This window comes from Hyperolius riggenbachi, chromosome 3 (genome assembly GCF_040937935.1).
Source record: "Hyperolius riggenbachi isolate aHypRig1 chromosome 3, aHypRig1.pri, whole genome shotgun sequence".
Classification (NCBI taxonomy): Eukaryota; Metazoa; Chordata; class Amphibia; order Anura; family Hyperoliidae; genus Hyperolius; species Hyperolius riggenbachi.
The window spans coordinates 467178538-467205698 of NC_090648.1; the positions used below are offsets into that span (position 1 = coordinate 467178538).

The 27161-nt window shown below is 44.1% G+C and overlaps 2 protein-coding genes across 3 annotated transcripts in view; one reads left to right on the forward strand and one right to left on the reverse strand.

Annotated features, from left to right (window-relative positions):
- SPX (spexin hormone) overlaps positions 1–27161 on the reverse strand; it is a 49800-nt gene that overhangs the window by 18065 nt on the left and 4574 nt on the right. Inside the window, exon 2 of one of the 2 annotated variants that reach the window (XM_068273039.1) lies at positions 1617–2095. In XM_068273039.1, the coding sequence (XP_068129140.1) occupies positions 1617–1622 (6 nt within the window). In that variant the 5' untranslated portion in view covers positions 1623–2095. Of the gene's footprint in view, positions 1–1616; positions 2096–9849; positions 9889–27161 lie in introns of those variants that run through there. The other variant, XM_068273038.1, reaches the window with a different exon arrangement.
- Positions 20002–27161, forward strand: part of LOC137561696 (estradiol 17 beta-dehydrogenase 5-like) — a 55956-nt gene continuing 48796 nt past the window's right edge. The window contains exon 1 of the mRNA XM_068273037.1: positions 20002–20116. Coding sequence (XP_068129138.1) covers positions 20030–20116 — 87 coding nt within the window. The 5' untranslated portion in view covers positions 20002–20029. The remainder of the gene's footprint in view (positions 20117–27161) is intronic.

Here is a 27161-nt window from a genome sequence, read left to right on the forward strand (position 1 = left end):
ATGGAAGTTAATAAATATAGGATGGATGGGTGGACAGATATTAATGGGTTAATAGTCCTTTTGACAAATAAGAACAGGATAGACCTTTTGACAGATAAAAACAGAGGGAAAGACGAATAGAGAACGATTGATGAAAGAAAGGATGGAGAGGTATATGGATTAATGGAGAGGTCACAGATGGAGAGAAGGCTGGATAGGTGAATGGATAGGTTGATATTGATGATGAACAGATAGGTGAACATCTGGACGTAAGGGTGGATGGACCCACACCACAGACGTTTACTACACTAAATTAATTCCATCGATCGCTTCAGTTCTGGGCTTCACATTTATTCTTTAGTCCGATCTCTTGTATCTCCAAAATGAATGGAAGGAAAAATATAAACCGTGGATGTTTTCAGTTCATTTAGAAGATCTCAAAATTTAAAGCTGTTCCTAAAAGTTCCTTATCTCTATAAAAAGAGAACTCAGCAAGCATCTCTCATCTTCAGACATTAAACTCCAGAGTCCATCTGACAAAATCATCCCCAATAATGACCACCATTCTCCATCTTATTTCTTAAGCCTGGTACACACTTTCAATTAGGATTGGCCAATCACTGACCATTTGTACCACCTCAATGTAGTATGAGGGTTTTCCTACACAATCCTACACAATCTGCACATAGAATTCAATATCCTTTCACCCTCATACTACATGGAGGCAGTAAAATTGGTCTTTGACTGGCCAATTATGATTAAAAGTTTGTACCAGGCTATAGAAATAAAAGGTCCTGGCCAGGAATTAATCAAATATGTTTCACCCAAATTTGCAATAGACAATGCTCTGAAAAAAGCAAATGTTCAATTGAACCTGAAAATTGTTACTAAAATGTTTTTAAATTTTGTATTTTAAAATGTATTTAATTTTTTTATTTAAAATGTATTAAAGCCCAACTAGAGTCCAAATCTGCCCTTTTCTATTTCAGTTATAGTTCATTTATTTTCTTTTTATTTGTTTAAAATGTTTCCAATCATTCTCCCTTTCAGTTTTCTCAATTAAGCAGCCAGAAAGTAACTGAATAAAAAACAATGAAAAAGCCCAAAAATAAAATATTTTAATGAAAAAGTGTTCCTATCCATGTTTTTATTATTTCCAAATAAAAATAATAAAAATAGTAAAAAAGAAAAATTACATTAAAAAAAATATATATATATTTTACTAGAAAGCCAAAAGACACTACTTGTAATATAAAAACACCAGCTCACTGAGAAGAAAGACAAGGAAAAAAAATATTTTCCCAACTAGAAATATTTGTATTCTAGATAAATCGCCATCATATATTTATATCTTATTATATTTATGGTGTGTTATAATTTCTACTTTTTCCATCTGAGTTTAAAATATGGTACCCAGAAAAATGATTGAAAACTAAACTTACAAAAAGTTTGAAAACAAAACTAAACTAAAAACACACATACACTCTCAAGAAGTTCAACACTGAAAAGGCTAAAATATAAAGAAAATATATGTGGCTGAGACTCAGAGACATCATAAGACCGAGCGAACAGGAAAATAACATTTTTTATATTTTTATGTTGGCTCTGAGAATTGTTGAGCTCCCCAAGAGACTTACCTTCATCTTCCTGCAGATTCACGTTCTTGTGGCTCAGTGGATAATGACACCTCTATTTGGATCTGGTTTTAAATCTGTCTTTAAATCATATGTGTGGTTCCCCCCTCCTTTCCTCCTGCATCATGGGGATTGATCCAGACCAGTGGGACTGCTTGTCAGATGCAGAGGTGGAAGCGTCTGGTCCTCCTCCGGGGATTTCTCATCTCCTTCGGAGTGGGCGATATGATTGAGGGGTGGACGGTTAAATGCTCCATATTTTGAATAGATCAAGCTCCCCATCGTGACGTCACAGATGAGCCCGGTGATCAATATCCACAGCTAGAAGCTAAAGGTGATGAGTTTAATGAGATTGGAAGCGGTCAACCGATTGTATATCAAGATGTCATTTCTAATAGCCAAAGAGGCCGTAGAGGATTCCAAACAGGTTCATCCGGGGAAGGAAATAGACAGTCCGAGCCTGAAAATGTTACGGAATTTCTCTGGATAAAAAAGACCAAAATCTGACAAATAAATTTCAGGTAAGAGTGACATTTTGACAGAAGAAGACTTGCTGGATATCAGGTTTAAAGAAACAAAGGCTGTAGAATGAATGCTGACATTAAAAAAGTGACTTCAGTTCAAATGTTAAATGATTTATTGGGAAACACAGAAAAGGTCCTGAAAATGTGATTTTGTTTTTGAAGAAGTGAAGAAGGCATTACAGCAAACTAATAATTATTTTTGGTCTTTACTGCTTCCTTAATAAAAAGTCACTCATTATTATTTCCTTTATTTTTCTTTAACTACCTTTATTGATAAAGCACCTCTATTTGGTGCAGCACTGTATATTAATTCTGGATTTGAAACTTAAATATAAACTTAAATAAGAATATTGTGGAAAAGTCAATTTCTTTCAGTAATTAGGCTTAAAAGGTGAAAACTAATATATGAAATAGACTCCTTACATGCAAAGTCAGATATTTCAAGCCTTTATTTGTTATAATATTAATGATTGTGGCTTACACAGTTTATGAAAACCTCAAAATCTAAATTTCAGACCATTAGAATATTGTGAAAAATGTATTCTAGGCTCGAATTGTCTGACTCTAATTAGCTAATTAATCCAAAACATCTGCAAATGGTTCCTAATTTATATATCAGTTTCACCTTTTAAGTTGAATGACTGAAATAAATGGACTTTTGCACAATACAAAGAAATAAAATAGAAATGATAACAACAGAAAACAATAAACAGGCAAAATCCAATGAGGTCTTTTTCAATGCTGTACACTGGGCTGCATTAATGAAGGGGTCAAACTCAGATTTAACTTCCAATTCTAAATGTCCAGTACTGAAAAAAGACTAAACTAAACACCTTTTTGGAGGCGCCGATGTTATAAAACACTGAAAAGTTTAAAAAGGAGAGGTATTGTTGGACTTACCTCTCCTGAAAAAGACAGCCAGAAAAACACTACACTACAATGAACAACGCGTTCCTTGGGACCTTGCCCGCTTCATCAGGTCTGTACAACAGTGTCTATAAGCTGGGGCCAGCACGTTTATGCGTCGCTATGGGTAAAACATTTTTTTTTATCATTAATACCGTGCAAGAAATATACCCCTTATATGATGAATCGCAAAACATGTTTGAAGGTGAATGGTATGCTTGCTTAAAGTGTACCAAAGAAATTTTTAAAAAGTTAGATAACTAGGTAGAGGGAAGCCTCTGCATAGTTCAGAGGCCCCCCATCTCTTTCTCACCCCCACCTTTGTCACAAGAGCTTGTCAGATAGGTTTGCGCAGCTGCACTGCCTGTGGTGTATAAGCACAGTTGTACTGCGCCAGCGTGAGTGCAGCATTGCATGCGCACAAAGCCAATGACACTTATCCATGAGCAATGCGCAGGCGCAGCTTTACTCACACAGGCGCAGCACAGCCACACTCATGCACAAAGGGGTGCAGTCAAAGAGAGGGTCCCGGACAATGGTGGTGGTCATGAGGAGGATGTGATAAGCCTTTGTAGGATCCAGAAGCGTTCCTCTTTATATGTAAGTACTGTAGATCATTTGCATTTTGGAGATAAAAAAACTTTGTTGAACGTTTAACTGAAACAAAAATGCCAGTTGCACCCCTCAATTTGCAGCTTATTCCCCATTTTAAACATTTGAAACATATGTTGGAACAAAACACAGATTCTGGAATATGCAAATTGCTAGAGGGATTCCTTTTCTTATGGTAGCCTGCAAATGATATATGAAAATGTATGTAGCTTGAAAATGGTCCAATGGAATCTTTCTGAGGTGGAATTTGATTGGTTAATTTTCGGGATGCATACATTTGCATAAACATTTGCATATTTCTGCATCATTTCAGAATTCTTTGCATCTCAATGATCATCCCAAAAGGTAAACACTGTCATTTGTAATGGTGCAACCAGACTATATGCAGAGAGGTAAGTCGTGGTCACAGAGCAAACTTGTGGCGATAGTCCCAGAACGGATCTATTCACATGGAGCGCAATAGATTTTTGTTTGTTTAATAATCACCAACAAATCCTGTCTGGAGAGTAAAGGTGGCCACATACAACACAACAAAATTATCCAATTGGATAGCAATTCAATAAAAAAAGAACGGGTTTACAGAAAAAAATTGAAAGCTTTTCTTTTATTCATTCAAGAAATTTGATCGAATTTCCCGTTTTTCTAATTTTCTAAAACAAAATTGGGAGTGTTGGATTTTCCTGATCAATTTTTATGTAAATTGAATGGTGTAGGGTCGATTGTCAGTTTCTTGATGTTTAGACCTAAGCGCAATTTTTTCAGAGCTTTTAATCATTTTTTTTTTTATGAAATGAAAAAAAAATGAACATATATGTGTGGTACATTGGTCAGATTTTTGAAATGTACAATCAGTCAGAAAAATAAAATGTTTGAATTGAAAAGATATTTAAAAAATGGTATGGTGTGTGGTCACCTTAAAGCGGAACAAGCACAGTCAGTTTGTTTATGCAGTATCATATTTTAAGGAAGTGGGATCCCTTCACAGTCATTGCTGCTGTCTAACTAGGCGCAACACTATAACAATTTTTGGAACTGTAGATGGGATTAAAACAAACTGCTTCACTTACCTGGGGCTTCTGCAAGCCCCCGGCAGCCGTCCTCCCCCGCGCCAGTCCTCCACGATTCTCTGTTCACCCGCCGCTGTTCCATTCCGTTTCTCGATTTGCAAGTCGAGGCCAACGCAGCCCAGGCAAGCGTATCCTTTCTACACGTTCCCCTCTGCAATAGCGCTATTGCAGAGGGGAACGCGAAGAAAAGATACATGTGGCCAGAGCCGCACAGACGCAGTGGCCCGGCGGCAAAACCAAAAGTAGCTGGCGGCGGAAGAACAGAGAATCGGGGAGGACCAGCGCGGGACAGGACGGCTGCCGGGGGCTTGCAGAAGCCCCAGGTAAGTGAAACGGTTTGTTTTAATCCCATCTACAGTTTCGCTTTAAAGGGACACTTAAGTCAAACAAAAAAAATGAGTTTTACTCACCTAGGGCTTCCAATAGCCCCCTGCAGCTGTCCGGTGCCCTCGCCGTCTCCCTCCGATCCTCCTGGCCCCGCCGGCAGCCACTTCCTGTTTCGGTGACAGGAGCTGACAGGCTGGGGACGCGAGTGATTCTTCGCGTTCCCAGACACATTAGCACCCTCTATGCTGCTATATGTTATATGATATATGCTATAGCAGCATAGATGGCGCTATTGTGGCCAGGAACGTGAAAAATCACTCGCGTCCCCAGCCTGTCAGCTAGTGTCACCGAAACAGGAAGTGGCTGCCGGCGGGGCCAGGAGGATCGGAGGGAGACGGCGAGGGCACCGGACAGCTGCAGGGGGCTATTGGAAGCCCTAGGTGAGTAAAACTCATTTTTTTGGTTTGACTTAAGTGTCCCTTTAAGGTGGCCACACACCATACTGTTAATTTTTTTTTTCAGTTCAAGAATTACAATCAAATTTTCTGATTGACTAACATTTATAAAATCTGACCGATGTACCATACATGTGTTTTTTCCCCAATTATAAAAAAAAGATTGAAAATGCTGAAACAATTGCTTAGGTCTATACATCAAGAAATTGACAATCGACCCTACACCATTCAGTTTTCCTAAAAATTGATCAGAAAAAAAACACCATTCTGAATTGACTTATATAGAAAAAAAACAGGGAAAAAAAAGCTTTTGATTTTTTTTGGACAACCGATCGTTTTTATCCAATTGCCATAAAATCAGATTATTTTATTGTATTGTGTGTGGCCACCTTTACCCTGGATGGGAAAACAAACCCTTTAAAATGAAACATTCAAAGTGGACCTGAACTTAAAACCTCCTCTCTGCTCAAAGATGCACAACAGCATAATAACTTTTAAACAAAGAAAAATGTCTCTGTTACAGCTGATGCAAATGCTGCAATAAATCTGCAGTGTGTCTACTTCCTGCTTTCATGGAAGCAGACATCTTGTTAACCTGCCCGGCGTTCTATTAAGATCGCCAGGGAGGCTGCGGGAGGGTTTTTTTTAATAAAAAAAAAACTATTTCATGCAGCCAACTGAAAGTTGGCTGCATGAAAGCCCACTAGAGGGCGCTCCGGAGGCGTTCTTCCGATCGCCTCCGGCGCCCAGAATAAACAAGGAAGGCCGCAATGAGCAGCCTTCCTTGTTTTGCTTACATCGTCGCCATAGCGACGAGCGGAGTGACGTCATCGACGTCAGCCGACGTCCTGACGTCAGCCGCCTCCGATCCAGCCCTTAGCGCTGGCCGGAACTTTTTGTTCCGGCTACGCTGCGCTCAGGCGGCTGGGGGGACCCTCTTTCGCCGCTGCTCGCGGCGGATCGCGCGGCAGCCGCTGGCAAAGTGCCGGCTGCGTGTGCTGCTTTTTATTTGAGTCAAATCGGCCCAGCAGGGCCTGAGCGGCAGCCTCCGGCGGTACTGGACGAGCTGAGCTCGTCCAGACCGCCCAGCAGGTTAACATTCTGTGTTTACAAATGAGCTCTCTGCCGTGGCAGTCAGCTGACACAGCTGAGGGATCAAATTACAACTTCTGTTTAGTCACAGATGAGGGAGAATTAGATAGGCTCTAAATACATACAGGGTGCATGTCTCTATTTTTTACCATACTGTCCTGTGCAAGAATTCAGGTCCATTTTAAGTCCCTTCAATGCAAAAGATGTTACGTGAAATACACAACATGACGTTTCTTTATAAAGCTCACACAGCATATCAATGAACACAAACATGTTTTCCTGCTCAGTGGAACACCAGCTCCATCTATCAGCCAGGAACAGTTTAAATTAACCGTCCGCCAATTGAGTCGCGTAACAGAGAGTCTAAATGGAGGAAAGACTTAAGGCTAAATTATATGACCTTCTGTATTGTCAGGAGTAATTCCAGGTTCTGTCAGAGAGGAGACGGGGCCCTGAGGGAGGAATACCCAATATACGTTATATTGCCTGTTACGCACTGATCTGTGCAAGCTACAACATTCTCCGTACGTACTGGCCAGTCAGGAGCTAGCAAGCCCACCAACAATGCAAAGAAAACATTTTAGGCTCTGTAGTGACATATAGTAAAATGCAGTAAATTATTCAAGATAACCACTTTTACCTGTCATTTTTCTGATTTGAGCATAATTGTTATTATTTAGTATTTATATAGCGCTGACATCTTCCCCAGCACTGTACAGAATATATTGTCTTGTCACTTAAAGGGAACCTGAAGCGAGTAAAATTATTTAAAATAAACACATGACGTAGCTGCAAATGAATATTACATACTAACCTCGGCCTCAGTTCCTCTCAGAAGCTCAACATTTTCTTCTTACAGTGATCCCTTCCAGTTCTGACAATATTTTGTCAGATCTGAAATATACCAGTTGCTGTCAGCTATGGCTCAAGTGGGTGACATTACAGTTTAACAGTGTGCTGACCAGGAAACTGTTATGGGGTAATAGCCATTTTTAAAATAGAGGACGGAGAATTCCATTGATCACAGTGGACAAATGGGACGCAGGAGAGGACAAAGAGATTGAGGAGTAGACTTTGAGTCCTATGGGAGAAAAGCGCTTTACAAATGTTATTGTATTGTATTGTATTGTACATGGGAGGTAAGTATGACCTGTGTATGGTTATTTTGACTGTTTATTTTCAGTTCAGGTTCTCTTTAAAGAGAAACCGTAACCAAGAATTGAACTTCATTCCAATCAGTAGCTGATAGCCTGATACCCCTTTTCCCATTAGAAATATTTTCCTTTTTACAAACAAGGACCATGGTTCTGACATCACGCTGTGGGAGCCTGGTTGCATTGTGGAAAACAGCAGCTGTTTACAGCTGTTTCCAACTGCCAAAAAAGAGGAAGCAGCATCTCCTTGCACTGACATCACTTGCCAGCAGTAAAAATGTCACCATGTGATAAATGTCAGTATATACGGTAAATGAGCGAATGGAAAGAGTTAACAAAGGGCAAATACTAAATCATTTATACATAATTATTGTAAAAAATTAAGCACATTTTTATGATATTATTTTCGCTGGAGTTTCTCTTTAACTGTCCCTCAGAGGGGCTCACAATCTAATCCCTCCCATAGTCATATGTCTATGTGTGTATCGTATGTATTGTAGTCTAAGGCCAATTTAGGAGGAAGCCAATTAAGTTATCTGTATGTTTTTGGGATCTGGGAGGAAACTAGTGTACCCAGAGGAAACCCACACAGACACGGGGATATCATACAAACTCCAAGCAGATGATGCCCTGGCTGGGATACGAACCGGGGACGTAGTGCTTGGTAGTGTTGGGCGAACAGTGTTCGCCACTGTTCGGGTTCTGCAGAACATCACCCTGTTCGGGTGATGTTCGCGTTCGCCGAACACCTGATGGACAGAGGCGCTCTACCTGGTTCATGACCTGATTTTGCACCCTCCAAATAATCGTTTGCCTGAAGAAGCGGGACTGTTACCCGTGAAACGCGTTGCACTTTTGGAGTTACTAATAAATGTTACTTTAGACTGTAAGTAACCTGTCCATTGTCCGGCCATTTTTTTCAGAAGGGAGGTGAGTCCACCCACTTCCCCCTTTTTAACAATTTTAACTAATTTTATTCTGCTTGGCGCCTCTGTTATCATATTTCAATACCTGATGGTGTTCGGCCTTTTAAGTTCGGGTTCGCCCCGAACTTCTAATGGCCGCCGAACAGGGCCGAACAGGGCCCCTGTTCGGCCGAACAGGGCCCTGTTCGGCCGAATACGGCCCCCCTATGGGGTCGCAGGCATAAGGGGGGAGCATGCCCCGATCGCGGGGGGGGTCGGAAATTCCCCCCACCCCCTCCGCTAGCGCTCCCCCCTCTGCCCGCTTCCCCATAACAAAGTTTCAAGAAGTACCTGCTGTGTCCGGTGGTAGTGTGGGTGGCTGGCAGTGGGCGGCACTATGCAGTGACTGAATGAGGAGAAGGAGTCCGGAGAGTGACGCGTTGAGGGAGGCCGGGCAGCGGGCGGTTCAGCAGTGAACCGCCCGCTGCCCGGCCTCCCTCAACGCGTCACTCTCCGGACTCCTCCTCCTCATTCAGTCACTGCATAGTGCCGCCCACTGCCAGCCACCCACACTACCACCGGACACAGCAGGTACTTCTTGAAACTTTGTTATGGGGAAGCGGGCAGAGGGGGGAGCGCTAGCGGAGGGGGTGGGGGGAATTTCCGACCCCCCCGCGATCGGGGCATGCTCCCCCCTTATGCCTGCGACCCCATAGGGCCCCCAAAAGCTGGATGTTCGGAAAGTTCGGGGTTCGGCCCGAACATGCCGAACATCTCGGCCATGTTCGGCGAACTTTCCCGAACCCGAACATCCAGGTGTTCGCCCATCACTAGTGCTTGGTAAGTAGCCCCATCCTCTCAGTGATGCTTAGCTTGTTTAGCTATGTGGAATCCTCCTCCCAGAGCATTCAGGGAGACCAGGCATTATTTTCAATGGCTTCCAAGTCGAAAAACAAACATTCCGCAGGGTTGCACAGTTGCACTTAAGATGTCGCCACCAGTGAAAAATGTCAGAATGTAAATCAGGGAGAGGAAAGATTTTACAATATGCAAATAAATAATTTATAAGTGAATATTGTAAAAAAAAAAAAAAATAAGCAAATGTATTCATCACCTGAAGTCTTCATGGCTTAAATATGAACACTGATAGTCGAGGGACAAGAAATGAGAGACAGTAATAAAAACCATACATACATAAAAGCAACCACGCCTGCTCATTATATATGCAGGCTCTGCTTCTCATCCATAGGCTTTGCATGGCAACTGCACTTTACAGCTGTTTTCTGCTCTGAACAGGGACAAGCAATTGGCCACCGCAGAACAGGCATTGTAGGTGTGGCCATCTCCATAGCTACTCCTGCAGTCACTGTTAAGCTCAACACACACCATACAATCTTGGTTGTACACATTTACCAAATCTATGTAGTATAAGAGCCAACAGATTGAAAATACCGAGTATGATTGATTGGATAAGCTCTTATACTACATGAAAGTGGTAAGATTGAACAACCAAGATTGTATGGTGTGTGTTGAGCCTTAGAGCTCGTTCACACTATGAGCGTTTGCAGGTTTTTTAAGCGCTGACGATTTTAAAAAACGCCCCAAAAGCGCTTGTGCAATGATTCCCTATGAGAGTGTTCACATGTAAGCATTGCGATTTCATTGAAATCGCAAACGCGATACCTGTACCATTTTCTGAACGCTTTTGCTATAATGGAAGGTATAGGGAAATCGCAAAACGCTTGAAAAAGCGCTTTGTATAGTGATTTCCCGATCGCTTTAAAGAATAAATACTTTGGCCTCAATTCACTACGCTTTATCAAACACTTTATCAAACGTTTGATAATTTACTTCATGGGTAAAATCTATTTTTTAATTCACTAAGGTTAGAAAAGCGCTTTTCTAAGCTCAAAGCGCAGGGAAAAGCTCTTTGAAAAAAGCTCAATAAATAGCTCAGCAATTGCGATAGCACTAGTGATTTATAATGTGAACAAGGCCTAAGACCACCTCCCTATGCAGAGTGGAGCATTGGTGTAGGTAAATCTCCTGCTCCAGCATAGTTGGTCAATCTTCTTCCACACAGTAAAGGGGGCCATACTGTACATTTGTAGATTGACTATGTTATTGGATAATTATTCAAATGAAAATCGGTAGCGCCAAAAGAATGCTTGGTCCGAAATCATGTATCGATCAGACATGCTGGAAAATCTTAGGTTGACATGCTCGTTTGGGTGTGCAGCGGTAGCGTAATAATGAGATAATCACGAGTGACGGAAACCTCCAGTCTCTGTCCCTTCTAGTGTCCCCGACCCCTCTTGGTCCCTCTGCGTTATTACTTTACCTGTCGGGTGTCCAAAGCTGTGTCCGCCGTCCTCTTCTGGATTTGCACCCCACGTGGCTGTCGGTGCGATGCAGGCGGGGCACGTGTGACGTCACACATGTACCCCTTGTGCAGTACGCTGACAACCACATGGAGCACAAACGTGGAAGAGGATAGTGGACACAGGGCGGACACCCAACAAGCAAAGTTTTAATGCAGATTTATGCAGGGGAACTGGGTGGGGTACACATACAGTACATTAGGAGGAACAGTGGCCGCGGGCGGAGAGGCTACGAGTTGGCATCACGTGGCCGTTTGCCAAAATATTTAATGCGGATCGGGAATCGGCCTGTGGTTTATGGCGACCAACAGATCTCTCTATGATCAGATTCAATCAGAATAGTGATGAGCAGAAATTACGCCTATGCATAATTATGCATTCTAATTCGCATTTACACATCATAATGCAAAATTTGGGGGAAAACCATAATTAGTTTTGTTTGTAATTATAAGAATTCGTAATTACGCATGAATGTATGCGTAATTTACTCATAATTTTATGCTGAGTTTGGTGAATACCAAAGTCTCCATACATGCTATTGCTACTAGCATTGCTACATATGTTAAAGGATACCACAACTGAAATGTGACATACTGAGATAGACATGTGTATGTACAGTGCCTAGCACACAGATAACTATGCTGTGTTCCTTTTTTTCTTTCTCTGCCTGAAAGAGTTAAATATCAGGTATGTAAGTGGCTGACTCAGTCCTGACTCAGACAGGAAGTGACTACAGTGTGACCCTCACTGATAAGAAATTCCCCTTTTTTACCTCTTTCTTGCCCTCAGAAGCCATTTTCTGCTAGGAAAGTGTTTTATAGTTGGAATTTCTTATCAGTGAGGGTCACACTGTAGTCACTTCCTGTCTGAGTCAGGACTGAGTCAGCCACTTACATACCTGATATTTAACTCTTTCAGGCAGAGAAAGAAAAAAAGGAACACAGCCTAGTTATCTGTGTGCTAGGCGCTGTACATACACATGTCTATCTCATTATGTCACATTTCAGTTGTGGTATCCTTTAAGGAGAATAGTGCGTCCAACTAAAAAAAAAGAATCTTTCAGAAAGACCTCCTGATTTTTGAAAAAAAACTATTTTAAATATACAAAGAAAAGAATGTTTTTTAAACTGTCATTTTTCTGAGTTCAAACATTTTTCTTTGCATTTTTATCGATTTTTTTGTACCCACTATTCTCCTTAAAGTGATCCTTAAAGAGGAGCTGTTAGGTATAGGGTCTCAGAGAAAATAAACACATATATCAGTAGCTAAAGATTGGCTGTACTTACATTACATATGCATTTCACTGTCCACGTTTGGATTTCACAGAATTTGTATATAGTATATGCAGAGAATGATGCTCCTGACAGCTCATGGCAGGTTCCATGTTTGTGAAGCCAAATGTGTCGTCATGTCCTGCCTGCTTCTGATCACAGAAAAGCTCATACTGAATAACACTAGTTTGCAGTGAATATTAATGAGCCATGTGGCTAGGAACAATAGCTGACTCCTGCAGTGTACGCTGCCCCGAGATTTATCTGTGCTGTGGCTGGACTGAGTTTTAGGGCTGGTTCAGACGGACGTTTGGAGGCGTTGCGTTTGCTGGCGTCGCGTTCAGCAGCGTTCGTGTGCGTTTGGATGCGGTCGCGTTTTTTCTTCCCCTAGGGAGACATTAGCCGTCGCGGTTAACCTCCCCTGGAAGCTACATGTAGCTTCCAGGGGCTCCTTGAACGCCAGGGAAAATCGGGACCCAAACGCCGCGTTTGTGTAAACGCGCTTGAAAGCTTGGTACAAACGCTCCCATTCACTTGAATGGGAGCGTTTAACACCAAGCCCTGAACGCTGGCTGTAAACGCTCTGCAAGCGTCCGTCTGAACCAGCCCTAAGAAGCTGCTGAAACTTGATCCCGTCTTCTCCTTAGCAGCCGAGGGGAGGGCCCCAGAATGCTTTGCAGTATGTTATGCGGCTTGCGGCTTGCTTAGGTCTAAGCATTGCTGATAAGCATACATCAAAGGTAAGAGAGATCTTTATCTTCAGTAATGTCTTTTTGGCTTCCTTCTAAACTGTTTAACACAGGAGACTAGAGGTTTAAATTAGCTTCTGCAGCCTGACAGTTACTCTTTAAGTCTAGGCAATAAAATGAGATTTACTCACCTGGGGCTTCCCTCAGCCCCCTGCAGCCGATCAGTGCCCTCGCAGCCTAGCTCCGATGCTATAGGACACGCCGGCAAACACTTCCGGGTTCGCCATCACTGGCCGACAGGCATGATGCACACCCCTCTCCAGGCCCCTCTATGCACACTCCAGTGTGTGTGTTATTTACATAAGCCAGCAGCGTCTCTGCTCTCTTATCAGTGAAAGAGAGCTGGATAAAAATCCTCCTCTGTTAGGCTGTGAAAGGAGCTGGCTGACACATACTGAGGAATTACAGACACTTGCAGAGTTGTCTGCAGGAAGAAACAATCAGCCTGTCACTAGCATTCAGTGGGTGAGAGCTGCAGGGGGAAAGAAACACACAAATGATCTTTTGAGATTCAAAAGTAAGGCTGTATACAGCCTGCTTGTGTATGGATGTATTTTCTATGTGTGGACATACTGTACATCAACCTACTTCCTGTTTTGGTGGCCATTTTGTTTGTTTATAAACAAACTTTTTAAAACAGTTTTTGACTACTTTTAATGCGGCGGGGAGCGGCGAAATTGTGACAGAGAGGAATAGGAGATTACCCCTAACGCACTGGTATGTTTACTTTTGTGCGATTTTAACAATACAGATTCTCCTTAACATACTGTATGTAGTCATTTTGGTAGCAATAGCATATATGGGGTTTAGCTATTTACCAACAAAGTTGGCACAAAATCATGCTTAAATTACACGTAAATTCATGCGTAATTATGAATGCTTTTACAGAATCAATTGGATTAACAATTTGTAATTATGTATAGGCGTAATTGTGAAAATTTACGTGAAATTTCACATAATCGTTATTAGCCAATTACGATCATCACTAAATCATAGAGAGATCTGTCTATTGGTCGATCGGCCGCCAAAATCACTAGATGTATGGGTAACTTAACTCGCTGTCCCTCACCTCCCTTGATCTCCCAAAGTCACACAGCTAAATCATCAGCCACTAGTATCATTCACTAGATCAGCTCAGCTAAGTGGGAATATCTATTGCAGTATTAAGGCATCCATACACTGGTGGATTGCCACCAGATCGACCAGCTGATAGATCCCTCTGTGATCAAAGAGGGATCTATTGGCAGCCTACACTGCAAACAGATTTTGAATTGATTTCACTATGAAACCGATTCACAATCTGTGGAGCTGCCGCCGCCCCCTGCATACATTACCTGATCCAGCCAGCGTGAGTCCCCCGGTCTCCGCTGTCTGTTCTCCGCTCTGGGATTCAGCTTCTCTTTACTTCCTGTCGGTGGAAGTTTAAACAGTAGAAGGCGCTCTACTGTTTATCTTCCCCCGACAGGAAGTAAGTGAAGCCAGCCGGAGCCCAGAGCGGAGAAGGGACCGCAGGGACACGTGCCGGTGGAACAGGTAATGTATTGCCGCTAGCGTCGGTCGTCGGACATTCATCGACGCACTCCCGATCCGCCGGTGATCGAGCGAAATTTTCCGGACGGACAGATCGACGGGATCAATTGATTTCGGACTGAAGTCGGTCGATCAGTCAGCGTTTGCGTATCGATTTCACAGCAGATTCGATCACAGTGATCACAGTGATCAAATCTGCTGTCTATCGGCGGGAAATCGAGTAAGTGTATGGGCACCTTTACTGTTAAACCTCTCCATTGTATTCATAAAAAGTGCCTAGTCAATATGTCTCTGTTATGTAACAGCTTGTAAGACAGGATGCAGATAGCATAGTGATACTAGGCAGAAATATTATACGTTACACACCTCAGCATACCTGACAAGACATGATGTAAAGCTACTGAAATATAATAACAAAGTATACATTACAGCTTTACTATCTTATGACTTGTTGCAAGAGAATTGTATAAGCTGAATGTGTCACCATATTACAGTGAAGTGAGACAAGCTTACATCATACTTAGAAAATAGAAGGAACAGAGTCTTCGAGGAACAAACTCCTAAATTTCTAACAAGTGATATGCATAACCCAGGGTGCACCTATGCTGGGCACAGGGGTTGCTTGGATCATGTCACAATCAGGGCATTTTCTTGCTCCCAGGGCAAAGGTGTAAAAATTGTAAAATACACCCATGGGCTCAAGAAAATTATTTGCAATGCGATATTAACACACAAACACACACACACTTCACCCCCCCCCCCCCCAGTATGGCCAGTTACAGATGCCCCAGTATAGGTTAGGCATGTATAGATGCCCCAGTAAAAGTTAGCCCACCATAGGTGCCCCATAATAGGTTGGCAGGTATAGATGCCCCAGTATAGGTTAGCCAGCCATATTATAGATTAGCCAGCTACATGTACCCCAGTATAGGTTAACTAAGTATAGGTACCCCAGTATACAGTAGGTTAGCCAGCCATAGTTCCCCCAGTATAGGTTAGCCAGTTATAGGAGCCCCAGCATAGGTTAGCCAGGTATAGGTGCCCCAGTATAGGTTAGCAAGGTACAGGTGCCCCAGTATAGGTTAGCCAGGTACAGGTGCCCAGTACAGGTTAGCCAACTACAGGTGCCCTAGTAAAAGTTAGGCAGGTATAGGTGCCCCAGTATAGGTTAGCCAGGTACAGGTGCCCAGTACAGGTTAGCCAACTACAGGTGCCCTAGTAAAAGTTAGGCAGGTATAGGTGCCCCAGTATAGGTTAGCCAGGTACAGGTGCCCAGTACAGGTTAGCCAACTACAGGTGCCCTAGTAAAAGTTAGGCAGGTATAGGTGCCCCAGTATAGGTTAGCCAGGTACAGGTGCCCAGTACAGGTTAGCCAACTACAGATGCCCCAGTATAGGTTAGGCAGGTATAGGTGACCCAGTATAGGTTAGCCCACCATAGGTGCCCCATAATAGGTTAGCCAGGTATAGATGCCCCAGTTTTGAACGCAAAACCCATTTGGATTTCATCCGGAGCTCATCCCTGCTGATCACTCACCTGAACGCCCACCTGCAAGCCTGAACACTCACCTGCAGGCCTGATCACCCACCTGAAAGCCTGAACATCCACCTGAACACCCACCTGCAAGCCTGAACACCCACTTGCAAGTCTGAACGCCCACCTGCAAACTTGAACACTCACCTGAATGCCCACCTGCAAGCCTGAACACTCATCTGCACGCCTGATCACCTACCTTCAAACTTGAACACCCACCTGAATGCCCACCTGCAAGCCTGAACACCCATCTGAACGCCCACCTGCAAGCCTGAATGCCCACCTGAACGCCCACCTGCAAGCCTGATCACCCACCTGCAAACCAGAACACCTATCTGAATGCCCACCTTCAAACTTGAACACCCACCTGAATGCCCACCTGCAAGCCTGAACACCCATCTGAACGCCCACCTGCAAGCCTGAACATCCACCTGAACGCCCACCTGCAAGCCTGAACACCCACCTGCAAGCCTGAACACCCACCTGAACGCCCACCTGCAAACTTGAACACACACCTGAACACCCACCTGCAAGCCTGAACACCCACCCGCAAGCCTAAACACCCACCTGCAATCTTGAACCCCCACCTGCAAGCCTGAACACCCACCTGAATGCCCACCTGCAAGCCTGAACACCCACCTGCAAGCCTGATCACCCACCTGCAAGCCTGAACACTTGAAAAAATGCATTGGCGCCTATGATAACGCCTAATTAGTCCACTTGCCGCATGTGTCCTTTTTTACAGTTTCGAGCCTGAACACCCACCTACAAGCCTGAACACCCACCTGCAAGCTTGATGCTCACCTGAAAGCCTATAGCCCACCTGTGTATGGAAATCCTCTTACCTCTGTGGCAATATCCACCCTACCAACAGTGGAGGCTCCAGGATTTTTTTTTTTGGGGGGGGGGGGGGCTGCTATGCAGGTGCTGGACCAACTTCTGGGGTAGCTGACAACCCGCCGCAGCAAAAAATGGGTGTGGCTATAGCCTGCGGCACGTGAAAAAATGGGCGTGGCCATGACCGGGTGAGGGCGAAGCTAACTGTAATTTAAAAGTGCAATGCAAAGACAGTGGGCTCAAGTTTTGGTGACCCTTTCCCCCAAAAATGCACATAATTGTGCAGGTTTTCTCAAGAAAATACATGTAATGTTAGCAGATTTTCTCAAGAAAATACACGTAAAAAATACACGTAATGTGAGCAGATTTGCCCAGAAAATACGTTCAATCATGTCGGCAAATTTGACCAGAAAAGACGTTCAATCATGTTGCAGATTTGCCCAGAAAAGACGTTCAATCGTGTCGGCAGATTTAAACCAGAAAACATGTACAATCATGTGGCAGATTTAATCCAGAAAACACGTTCAATCATGTGGCAGATTTGACCAGAAAACACGTACAATCATGTGGCAAATTTGCTCAGAAAACACTTCAATCATGTGGCAGATTTAACCAAAAAACACTTCAATCATGTGGCAGATTTGCCCAGAAAATACACCTGTTATGTTAATAAATAAAAAAAAAAATTACTCACCTGCAGAAGACCTCCTGTCCCGGCCTCAGTCCGGAGCGCAGCTCCCACGATCCTCTGCAGCCAGCCAGTAAGGTCCCGAACTTCCTGAACTAAGACACGTGCTGAGAGCAGGGCTACGGGAAAATGGCAACCAAAGCCCTGCAGTGCAGACTCGAAGTCTCCAGAGCAGGGCTTTGGACGCCATTTTACTGTAGCTCTGCCGTTGCCGGAGCTGCGGGCTGCCGGTGAACTGACGCAGCGTCTTTTAGACGCCGAAAGTCAGTTCACGCTGGGGGGTGCTTGGACAATTTTAGGGGGTGCTTCAGCACCCCCCAGGCGCCGCCACTGCCTACCACACACTACTGAACTGACCCATGTTGTGTGCTTTGAGCAGGGTCGGACAGGGCCGGATTTTCTCCGGTGGGCCTTTTAATTCATATACACCGGGGACCCCGAGCACTGCAGGAGGGGGCACAGCACAGGAAGGAGGAGCAGTGGTGGGCACAGAGTAGCCGGGAGGGGGGGGGCCCTTTCGCCGCTCCCCCCTCCAGGCTAGAATGTGAGCAGGCAACAACTTACAACGCTCTTGCAGAGCGGGATGCAGGAAGAAGCAAGTAGTAAGTTGTTGCCCGCTCGCTGCCGCTGCATATTGTAGCGTCAAAATCCGGCCAACGCGGTCAGAGCGCAATGTGAACTACAAAATAGCATGTCATATAAAATAATATAACTAATAATAGTGACTTGATGAAACAAAGGTTGCTTCAAAAGGAGGAATAGCCTTGAATTCACAGATCACTGGGAGTGGAAAATGGAATGTTATTGTATGTTGTATGCTCTAGTTATAGGAAAACAATGAGCTGAATCAATATTTATGCACACAAAGCATGTGATTATTTCTATGGTATCTTATGCAATGTAAAGTAATCACAGGCACCCTGCAGAAGTCATTTACAATATTGGAGAGTGAGGGGGAGGGGAGCTGTGGAACTACATGTGATTTTAGCACTGCAAGTCCCGTGTGCTGGCAAATAAGGATGATTAAAGATTTGCTCTCATTTTTCCTGTCTTGTTGCCTATGATGAGCAAAAATGCCAACATTCTTGTCGCATTCATTTTCGCCTGCCTGTACCACCTTTGTGCCTCCAGTTTCCCCCTCTGTGTCACCTCTGCCCTTCGCTCCTGTTTATACAAGTTTCAGGGCTGGTGCACACCAAAACCCGCTAGCAGATCCGCAAAATGCTAGCAGATTTTTAAACGCTTTTTTTTATTTTTATGAGGCGTTTTGCTAGCGTTTTGCGGATTGCTGCTGCGGTTTTCAGTATAGTAGATTTCATATATTGTTACAGTAAAGCTGTTACTGAACAGCTTCTGTAACAAAAACGCCTGCAAAACCGCTCTGAAGTGCCGTTTTTCAGAGCGGTTTGCGTTTTTCCTATACTTAACATTGAGGCAGAAACGCATCCGAAATCCAAAAAATGCCTCACCCAGGCATTTTTCGTTTCTGCAAAACGCCTGCCGCTCTGGTGTGCACCACCCCATTGAGATACATTGACCAAGCAGATCCGCAGCCGCAAGCGGATCTGAAAACGCCCAAAAAGCCGCTCGGTGTGCACCAGCCCTAAAAGCCATTTTTTCTTAGAATTTAGAAGTCCAATTTGAAAAAAATAATTTTTTGACTTGTTCCCATGGAAACACAGAATCCATGCCGTTCGTATCGGAGAGTCATTCTTAAGGCGGACGTTAGTAAGTCTACCTGTACTTTCTGTACCTGTACTTTGTCTGTTGTCTTGCTTTTTGTCCGGAGAAATGAGCTATGATTAAGGACAGTTGCAGCTATCTGATGTTTGCCTCGGATGTTTTGGATATGTCCAACAATAAATGAAACCTTCATTGACAAGTGCGGACCATTTCTCTTTGCTTATGACTATTGGATTTGCTGACCAGGTCGTGCACTGTCGTGGAGTGTGGTGAGATGTAGCGGTGTTCACCTCACACCTAGTTCTTGTCCGGAGAAAGGTGTACTGTAAAAAAAACAAAAACTAAAATAATAATAATAATAAAAAAAAAAAAATAGTCATTAGCAGAGTGACAGTCAATGGGTGCAGAAATGTAATGACGGATTGCAAGGAGTTCTGGGAAAAATACCTTGACTTAGCATTTATCTACTTTCTTCTGCAAAGGTCCGGGTGTGGTTTCACTCTGAAGAGCTGAGATTATGATTAGAAAACCTGTTTCATGGTTGTTGCAAACAAGGATTATTATTCCCTAACTCACTCTGCAAGTTAAAGGGGAAAAAAATGAACAAGGAGGGGCTAGTAGACAGCTTTAAAGCTGTGTGTGTGAGGAACGCTCAGGTACAAAGGGCACAGAAGACTTGTAGTAGCAGATCAGAGAAGGACGATGGCACTACAGCAAGATTCCTGCATCCTGCTGAATGATGGGCACAAGATGCCAGTGATTGGGTTCGGCACTTATGCTCCACTGCAGGTGGGTGTCTGCAATGTCTCTTGTATCACTGCTGCATTTATTGGTGTGGGAGAATAAGGTACAGTTCACACTGGCGGTGGATCCAATGTTTTTTTTTTTGAAAATTCTCTTTATTGATTTTTCACTTTAAGCAGAAAAGTTACAGAATGGATCCAATGTTAACCTATGGATCTATTCACATCACATCCATGATCCATCCATTCAAACAGACCGCAAGTTTCCTGCTGCACCTGTTTTTCCTGACCACTAAGCCCAGTGGAACGGAAACGGAAGCTGAAGTGCTGCATTGGAGCAACTGAGAAAATGAAAAGTTTCGGACCGTTCTAAGTGGCAAAATCCACTTTGGGGGTGGGGGTCTGGAGGGATGTAGGGAAACGAAACAGAAGCAGAGGAACGGAAACAGAGATCGACCGGTGATTGGATCCGTTTGCCACTGTAACACAAGTGTGAACTGGACCTTAGGGTTGTTTGGGCACATTATTGTTGTTATTATTTAGTATTTATATAGCACCAACATATTCCACAGGGCTGTACAGTGTATATTGTCTTGTCACTGACTGTCCCTCAGAGGGACTCACAATCTAATCCCTTCCATACTCATATGTCTATATATGTATCGTGCAGTGTATGTATCATAGTCTAGGGCCAATTTATGGGGAAGCCAATAAAATGTAAGTCTTTCGGAGGTGGGAGGAAACTGGAGTACCCAGAGGAAACCCACACAGATAAGGGGAGAATATCCAAACTCCATGCAGATAGGGACCTGGCTGGGATTTGAACCAGGAGCAGGGGCGTAGTAATAGGGGTTGAAGAGGTTGCGACCACATTGGGGCCCTATGGCCAGAGGGGCCCCGAAGGGCCCTCCCTCAACTACATTATTAGCTCTCTATTGGTCCTGTGCTCATAATAATCACCTTTGAATAGTGATAATTATTAACAAACTGTTCCCCATCGGGGTTGGCGCTACCATGGAGGCAAAGGGGGAAATTGTCCCATTGCCCCCAAAGTTTTTTTTGCCCCCCCCCCCCCCCCCCAGGTCTCCCCTTGACTTGTGCGCTTATCAGACAGCCTGTGATGTATATATCAGAGAGTCTGCTAGGCTCCACCATGTCCCTTAGTTGGCTGTGGTAGGTTTTCTTATGGTCACATCTCCTGTAGAAAGCTCTGAATTGTCATTCCTGACAAAGACGTGAACTAAAATTTAAAGCGAATCTGAAAATTAAAAAAACAAACAAAGAGTTTCACTCTTGAGCCGGCTGCTTGCACACCCTCCCCCCTCCCCCAACTTAATTGCAGTACTCATGGCCCCTGCAGAGTCCCAGGTTCAATATTCACAGATACACCACTTGCTTGAATGTATGGCATGCTCCGGAATTCCGCTTAAAGCGGAACTGAAGATTTAAAAAAAAAAAAAAAAGTTTCACTTACCTGGAGCTTCTGCCAGCCCCTTGCAGCCACCCTGTCCCACGTCGGTCCTCAACGATCCTCTGTTTTCCCGTTGGAAATTCCGAAGCATGCCTTTGCGCATATACTTTCAAGCAAGTGGTGTATCTGCGAATGTAGAATCTAGGACTCTGCAGGGGCCATGGGTACTGCAGTTAAATTGGGGGGGTGCAAGCAGCCGTCTCAGGGTCCTGGGGGGGGGGGGGAATTGGGCAGCAACAAATAGCCCATAAAGCAGCATTTTGATCAGGAGTGGTGTTTAATGGTGGACTTCCCTGGGACCCCATTTTTACTGGAACTGGCCGTGATCTGTGGTAGTGACAATGGTTTGTGAGATCCTTTGAGGGACAGTTACTGATCAGTGATGGTTAGTGATGATATTACGATTACGTAAAATTTCACGTAAATTTTCACAATTAAGGCCAGACGTAATTTCAACTGATTTTGCATAATTTTCACATAATTTCGTGTCGAGGTGAAAAGAAACGCCCCCATACATGCTATCATCACCAAAATTGCTACGTACGTTAATGAGAATAGCGGGAAGAAGGCAAGAAAATCATTTTTTCGAAAAGACCTTATAAAAATTCAAAGAAAAAATGGTTTTTGAACTCAGATGACAGTTTATAAACAATTTTTCCTTTGCATTTTGAAATAAATTACGATTTAAAATTTCATATATTACGATTTCACATAAAGCCAGGCGGGGATAGCAGGTCCTGCTCAAAACACTGCTCGTCACTCCTCGTACTTCGCGGCAGCCGCCAGTAGTACTTCCTAGGTCAGGTGTTCGATGGTTTAGACCAATTCCAATCATTCTGATGAAGACACACGTCCGGTGTCGAAACATGTTAATGAGATTCTAGTTGGGGCGCCCCATGGGATCTATTGGAATACGCTGCTCTTCAAACTGAAGTGTTTCAAGCAAGACCAGTGGACATTGATAGACTGGTGTGGGCTGGAACGCAGGGAAGAAGCAGCGAGATGCACGGAAGTGACGTCACTGGTCAGGGCCGGCCCTAGACTTTTTGCCGCCTGAGGCATAATTAGAAAAAAAAATCGCTGTCCCTACCCCCCCCCCCCCCCTCACTTACAATACAGTGGGTGGGGTTGCTGGAAATGACGTCAGTGGAGCGCATGCTGGAACGTGGAAAAGGTGAGTGATCCCCGCCCGTTGCCTCTTCATCATAGAGCTGGTACTTCACTTTTTAAAGCTGGAGGGGAGCGCAGATCGGGGTACGCAGGCGAGGGAGGGGGAGGGGTCCGACCCCCCCTCCCCACCGCTAGGCCCAATACCCCCTTTCTGCCCGCTACCCCTCCAGCTCGGCGGGTGGCCCCCCGCACCCATAGACAGGCGGGTGCCGCCCCCCCCCCCCCCCCCCCGAAATTCCGCCTGAGGCAAATGTTTCACCCCGCCTCATGAGCGGGCCGGCCCTGTCTCTGGTTAGAACACTGACCCAGGAAGTACTACTGGCGGCTGCCGCCAAGTACGAGGAGTGACGAGCGGTGTTTTGAGCAGGACCTGCTATCCCCGCCTGGCTTTATCCTTACGGCGGGCGGGTGTGGACGGGGTTACCAGTATCAGTTCCCCTCTCCCTCCTGGCAGCGGCTGCGGGAGCCTTGGACTGACTCCGCCATCTGTTACATTTCAAGGCGCGGACCGAGGAATGTATCTTCCTACCAGTAAGCACTCAGGGCTTGTTTCCACTGTTGCGACGCGATTTCGGCCGCATTCCGACGCTTGTAAAAACGCATGCGGATGCGTTTCCACATGCGTTTTTACCCGCGATTTCGCCTGCGATTTCGCATGGCAGGGTGCCATGCGAAATTAACCATGACACTGCCAGGGCTAAATAAAATTGAAAAAGGTGCGAAATCGCACGCGAAATCGCGGGTAAAAACGCATGTAACAAACGCATGCGTTTTTACTATTAAATACATTAGCGGCGATTCGCACGGATTCCCGACGCAGGCGAAATCGTTGGCTCTTTTGTGCGTTTTTTTCACGCTGAAAAAAACGCACCTCAACAACGCTACAGTGGAAACAGGCCCATCCACTTGTATTACATGTGCGGATCTGCATGCGTTGGACGCATGCAGATTCGCGATAGTGGAAACGAGCCCTCAGGCTACACGCAATCTAATAGAGCAAGTTGGCTGTTTGATATTTACAGGATTAAATTGTGATCGGATATCCGTGTATCATCTTGACATTCCTGGAAATTGTATCGGGATTAGTGCAATAATAAGAAGTAGAGACCCTGCAAGGCTTCTGCATAGTATAGTTTGTGAAGTTTAACCTACTTATGATCTATACAATTTTTATATGTTGATTTTTTATCTTGATCTTATGAGTTTTTGAATTTTTTGAATTTTTGATATATACAATTTAAGGTGCACCTATATATTTTTGAGGGCTCATCAGCATACTCTCAGGTTGGATGGGTGTATGTGTGGATTGAGAACTGGTATGTTATATGCAATTTTATTTAAATTTATTTCATGCTAATTGATCAATAAAGAGATACCACGATCATTGTGGAAAGTGCCAGCGCTCCTCACATCGTTTGTTGTAAAGTGATGTGAAAAAGTGATTGCCCCCCCTTGTTCAAAAATAACTTAACTGTGCTTTATCACACCTGAGTTCAATTTCGGTAGTCACCCCCAGGCCTGATTACTGCCACACCTGTTTTAATCAAGAAATCACTTAAATAGGAGCTATCTGACACAGAGAAGTAGACCAAAAGCACCTCAAAAGCTAGACATCATGCCAAGATCCAAAGAAATTCAGGAACAAATGAGAACAAAAGTAATTGAGATCTATCAGTCTGGTAAAGGTTATAAAGCCATTTCTAAAGCTTTGGGACTACAGTGAACCACAGTGAGAGCCATTATCCACAAGTGGCAAAAACATGGAACAGTGATGAACCTTCCCAGGAGTGGCCGGCCGACCAAAATTACCCCAAGAGCGCGGAGAAAACTCATCTGAGAGGCCACAAAAGACCCCAGGACAACATCTAAAGAACTGCAGGCCTCACTTGCCTCAATTAAGGTCAGTGTTCACGACTCCACCATAAGAAAGAGACTGGGCAAAAACGGCCTGCATGGCAGATATCCAAGGCGCAAACCACTTTTAAGCAAAAAGAACATTAAGGCTCATCTCAATTTTGCTAAAAAAAACATCTCAATGATTGCCAAGACTTTTGGAAAAAAACTTTGTGGACAGACGAGACAAAAGTTGAACTTTTTGGAAGGGGCGTGTACCGTTACATCTGCGTAGAAGTAACAGAGCATTTCAGCAAAAGAACATCATACCAACAGTAAAATATGGTGGTGGTAGTGTGATGGTCTGGGGTTGTTTTGCTGCTTCAGGACCTGGAAGGCTTGCTGTGATAGATGGAACCATGAATTCTACTGTCTACCAAAAAATCCTGAAGGAGAATGTCCGGCCATCTGTTTGTCAACTCAAGCTGAAGCGATCTTGGGTGCTGCAGCAGGACAATGACCCAAAACACACCAGCAAATCCACCTCTGAATGGCTGAAGAAAAACAAAATGAAGACTTTGGAGTGGCCTAGTCAAAGTCCTGACCTGAATGCTATTGAGATGTTGTGGAATGACCTTAAAAAGGCGGTTCATGCTAGAAAACCCTCAAATAAAGCTGAATTACAACAATTCTGCAAAGATGAGTGGGCCAAAATTCCTCCAGAGCGCTGTTAAAAACTCGTTGCAAGTTATCGCAAACGCTTGATTGCAGTTATTGCTGCTAAGGGTGGCCCAACCAGTTATTAGGTTCAGGGGGCAATTTCTTTTTCACACAGGGTCATGTCGTTTTTGAGTTTTTTTCTCACTAAATAATAAAAACCATCATTTAAAACTGCATTTTGTGTTCAGTTTTGTTATCTTTGACTAATAGTTAACGGTTTTTGATGAGCAGAAACATTGAAGTGTGACAAACATGCAAAAGAATAAGAAATCAGGAAGGGGTTAAATAGTTTTTTACATCACTGTATTAAGGCCTGATGGCATTCCAGCACCACTAAACAAGAAGCCTGGGCTACATATTTTAGAGACAAATATCATACCGCTGCCTACCAGCATGCTCACATACCATTCCAAAGCAGGAATGTCATCCCTGATCTGAGAGATATCATGGTTTCCAAAACATTAACATGCCATTATTTACAGTAAAGATCCTTTTAAAGGAGTCATCCATCATATAGTGCAACCCCCCCTCCCCAGTACTACTTACCCGGGGCTTCCTCCAGCCCCTGGCTGCCGATATGTCCCTCGCTGTATCTCTGCTCTCTACTGGGCTTGCGCAAGCGCCGCTGTCAGTCACCTCCACATAGTCCGGAGCGTACTGCACAGGCGCAGAACTACTGACTGGGACCAGCGGCTGAGAGCGGAGATGCAACAAGGGACATAGCGGCAGCCAGGGGCTGGAGGAAGTCCCGGGAAAGTAGTATGGGGGGGTAACACTATATGATTGATGACTCCATTAATGTTAATGAATCCAGATGTGTATTTAAAGGCCAACTATACCTAAAGTTGAACAAGGCAGATAGTGATAGAAATAAGGACGACATGTAAATGTGAACTTTATATAGAAACAAAGTGTTGAACAAAATCTTATTTCACGTAAAAAAATCGCACGTGATCGCGTGCAAACTTTCGCTTATCACGCAAAGTAACACTGTTCGCACGCAAACCTTTGCACGCATCAGCTCGCGTGATAACTGCTGTGATAGCTGTTATCACACTTTAGTGACTCCCTGATGTGAAGTATAGTCCCCTGTATCGGAGAAAGGGAAGGTTAGTTCAGGAAGTCCCGGACTTACGAACGCCCGGCTTACGAACGACCCGCCGATACGAACAGCATGGATTCTGTGTTGCCATGGGAACAAGTAAAACAAATTTCAAATTGAAATTATAGTTTTTGAGAAAAATGATTTAAAAAAAAAAGAAAATAAAAAATGGCTTTTAAACATGTATAAGCAGGTACAGAGGGCAGAGGTGACACAGAGGGGACACTGGAGGCACAGAGGGGCACAGAGGAGGTACAGGGGACAGAGATGGCACAGTGTTCTGACTTACTGTAATAACAGATACCGGATAAGAATGAACCTAAAGTCCCTATCTCGTTTGTTAATCGGGGACTACCTGTAGTTGGGGACCCCCACAGCCCTGGGCCCCCCTGCAGGGGCAGCTCCCCTCTAGTTACGCCCCTGGTTGCTGCTGATTAGGACTGACCCGGCTCCAAGTTGTATTTGATTTGTCTCAAGTTCAAATAAAATCAGCCATATTGTTAAATATTCTTATGAAGAGTGACCAAGTGACCCAAAGTAGCAAGACTAATAGGTGCCTGGCTTCATTTTTTCCCCACATCCCTGCAATAAAGTAGCAGCCGTGAGTGTGTGTGTGTGTGTGTGTGTGTGTGTGTGTGTGTGTGTGTGTGTGTGTGTGTCAGTGTGTGTGTGTGTGTGTGTGTGTGTGTGTGTGTGTGTGTGTGTGTGTGTGTCAGTGTATGAGTGTGTGTGTGTGTCAGTGTATGTTTGTCAGTGTATGTGTGTCAGTGTGTGTGTGTGTGTGTGTGTGTGTGT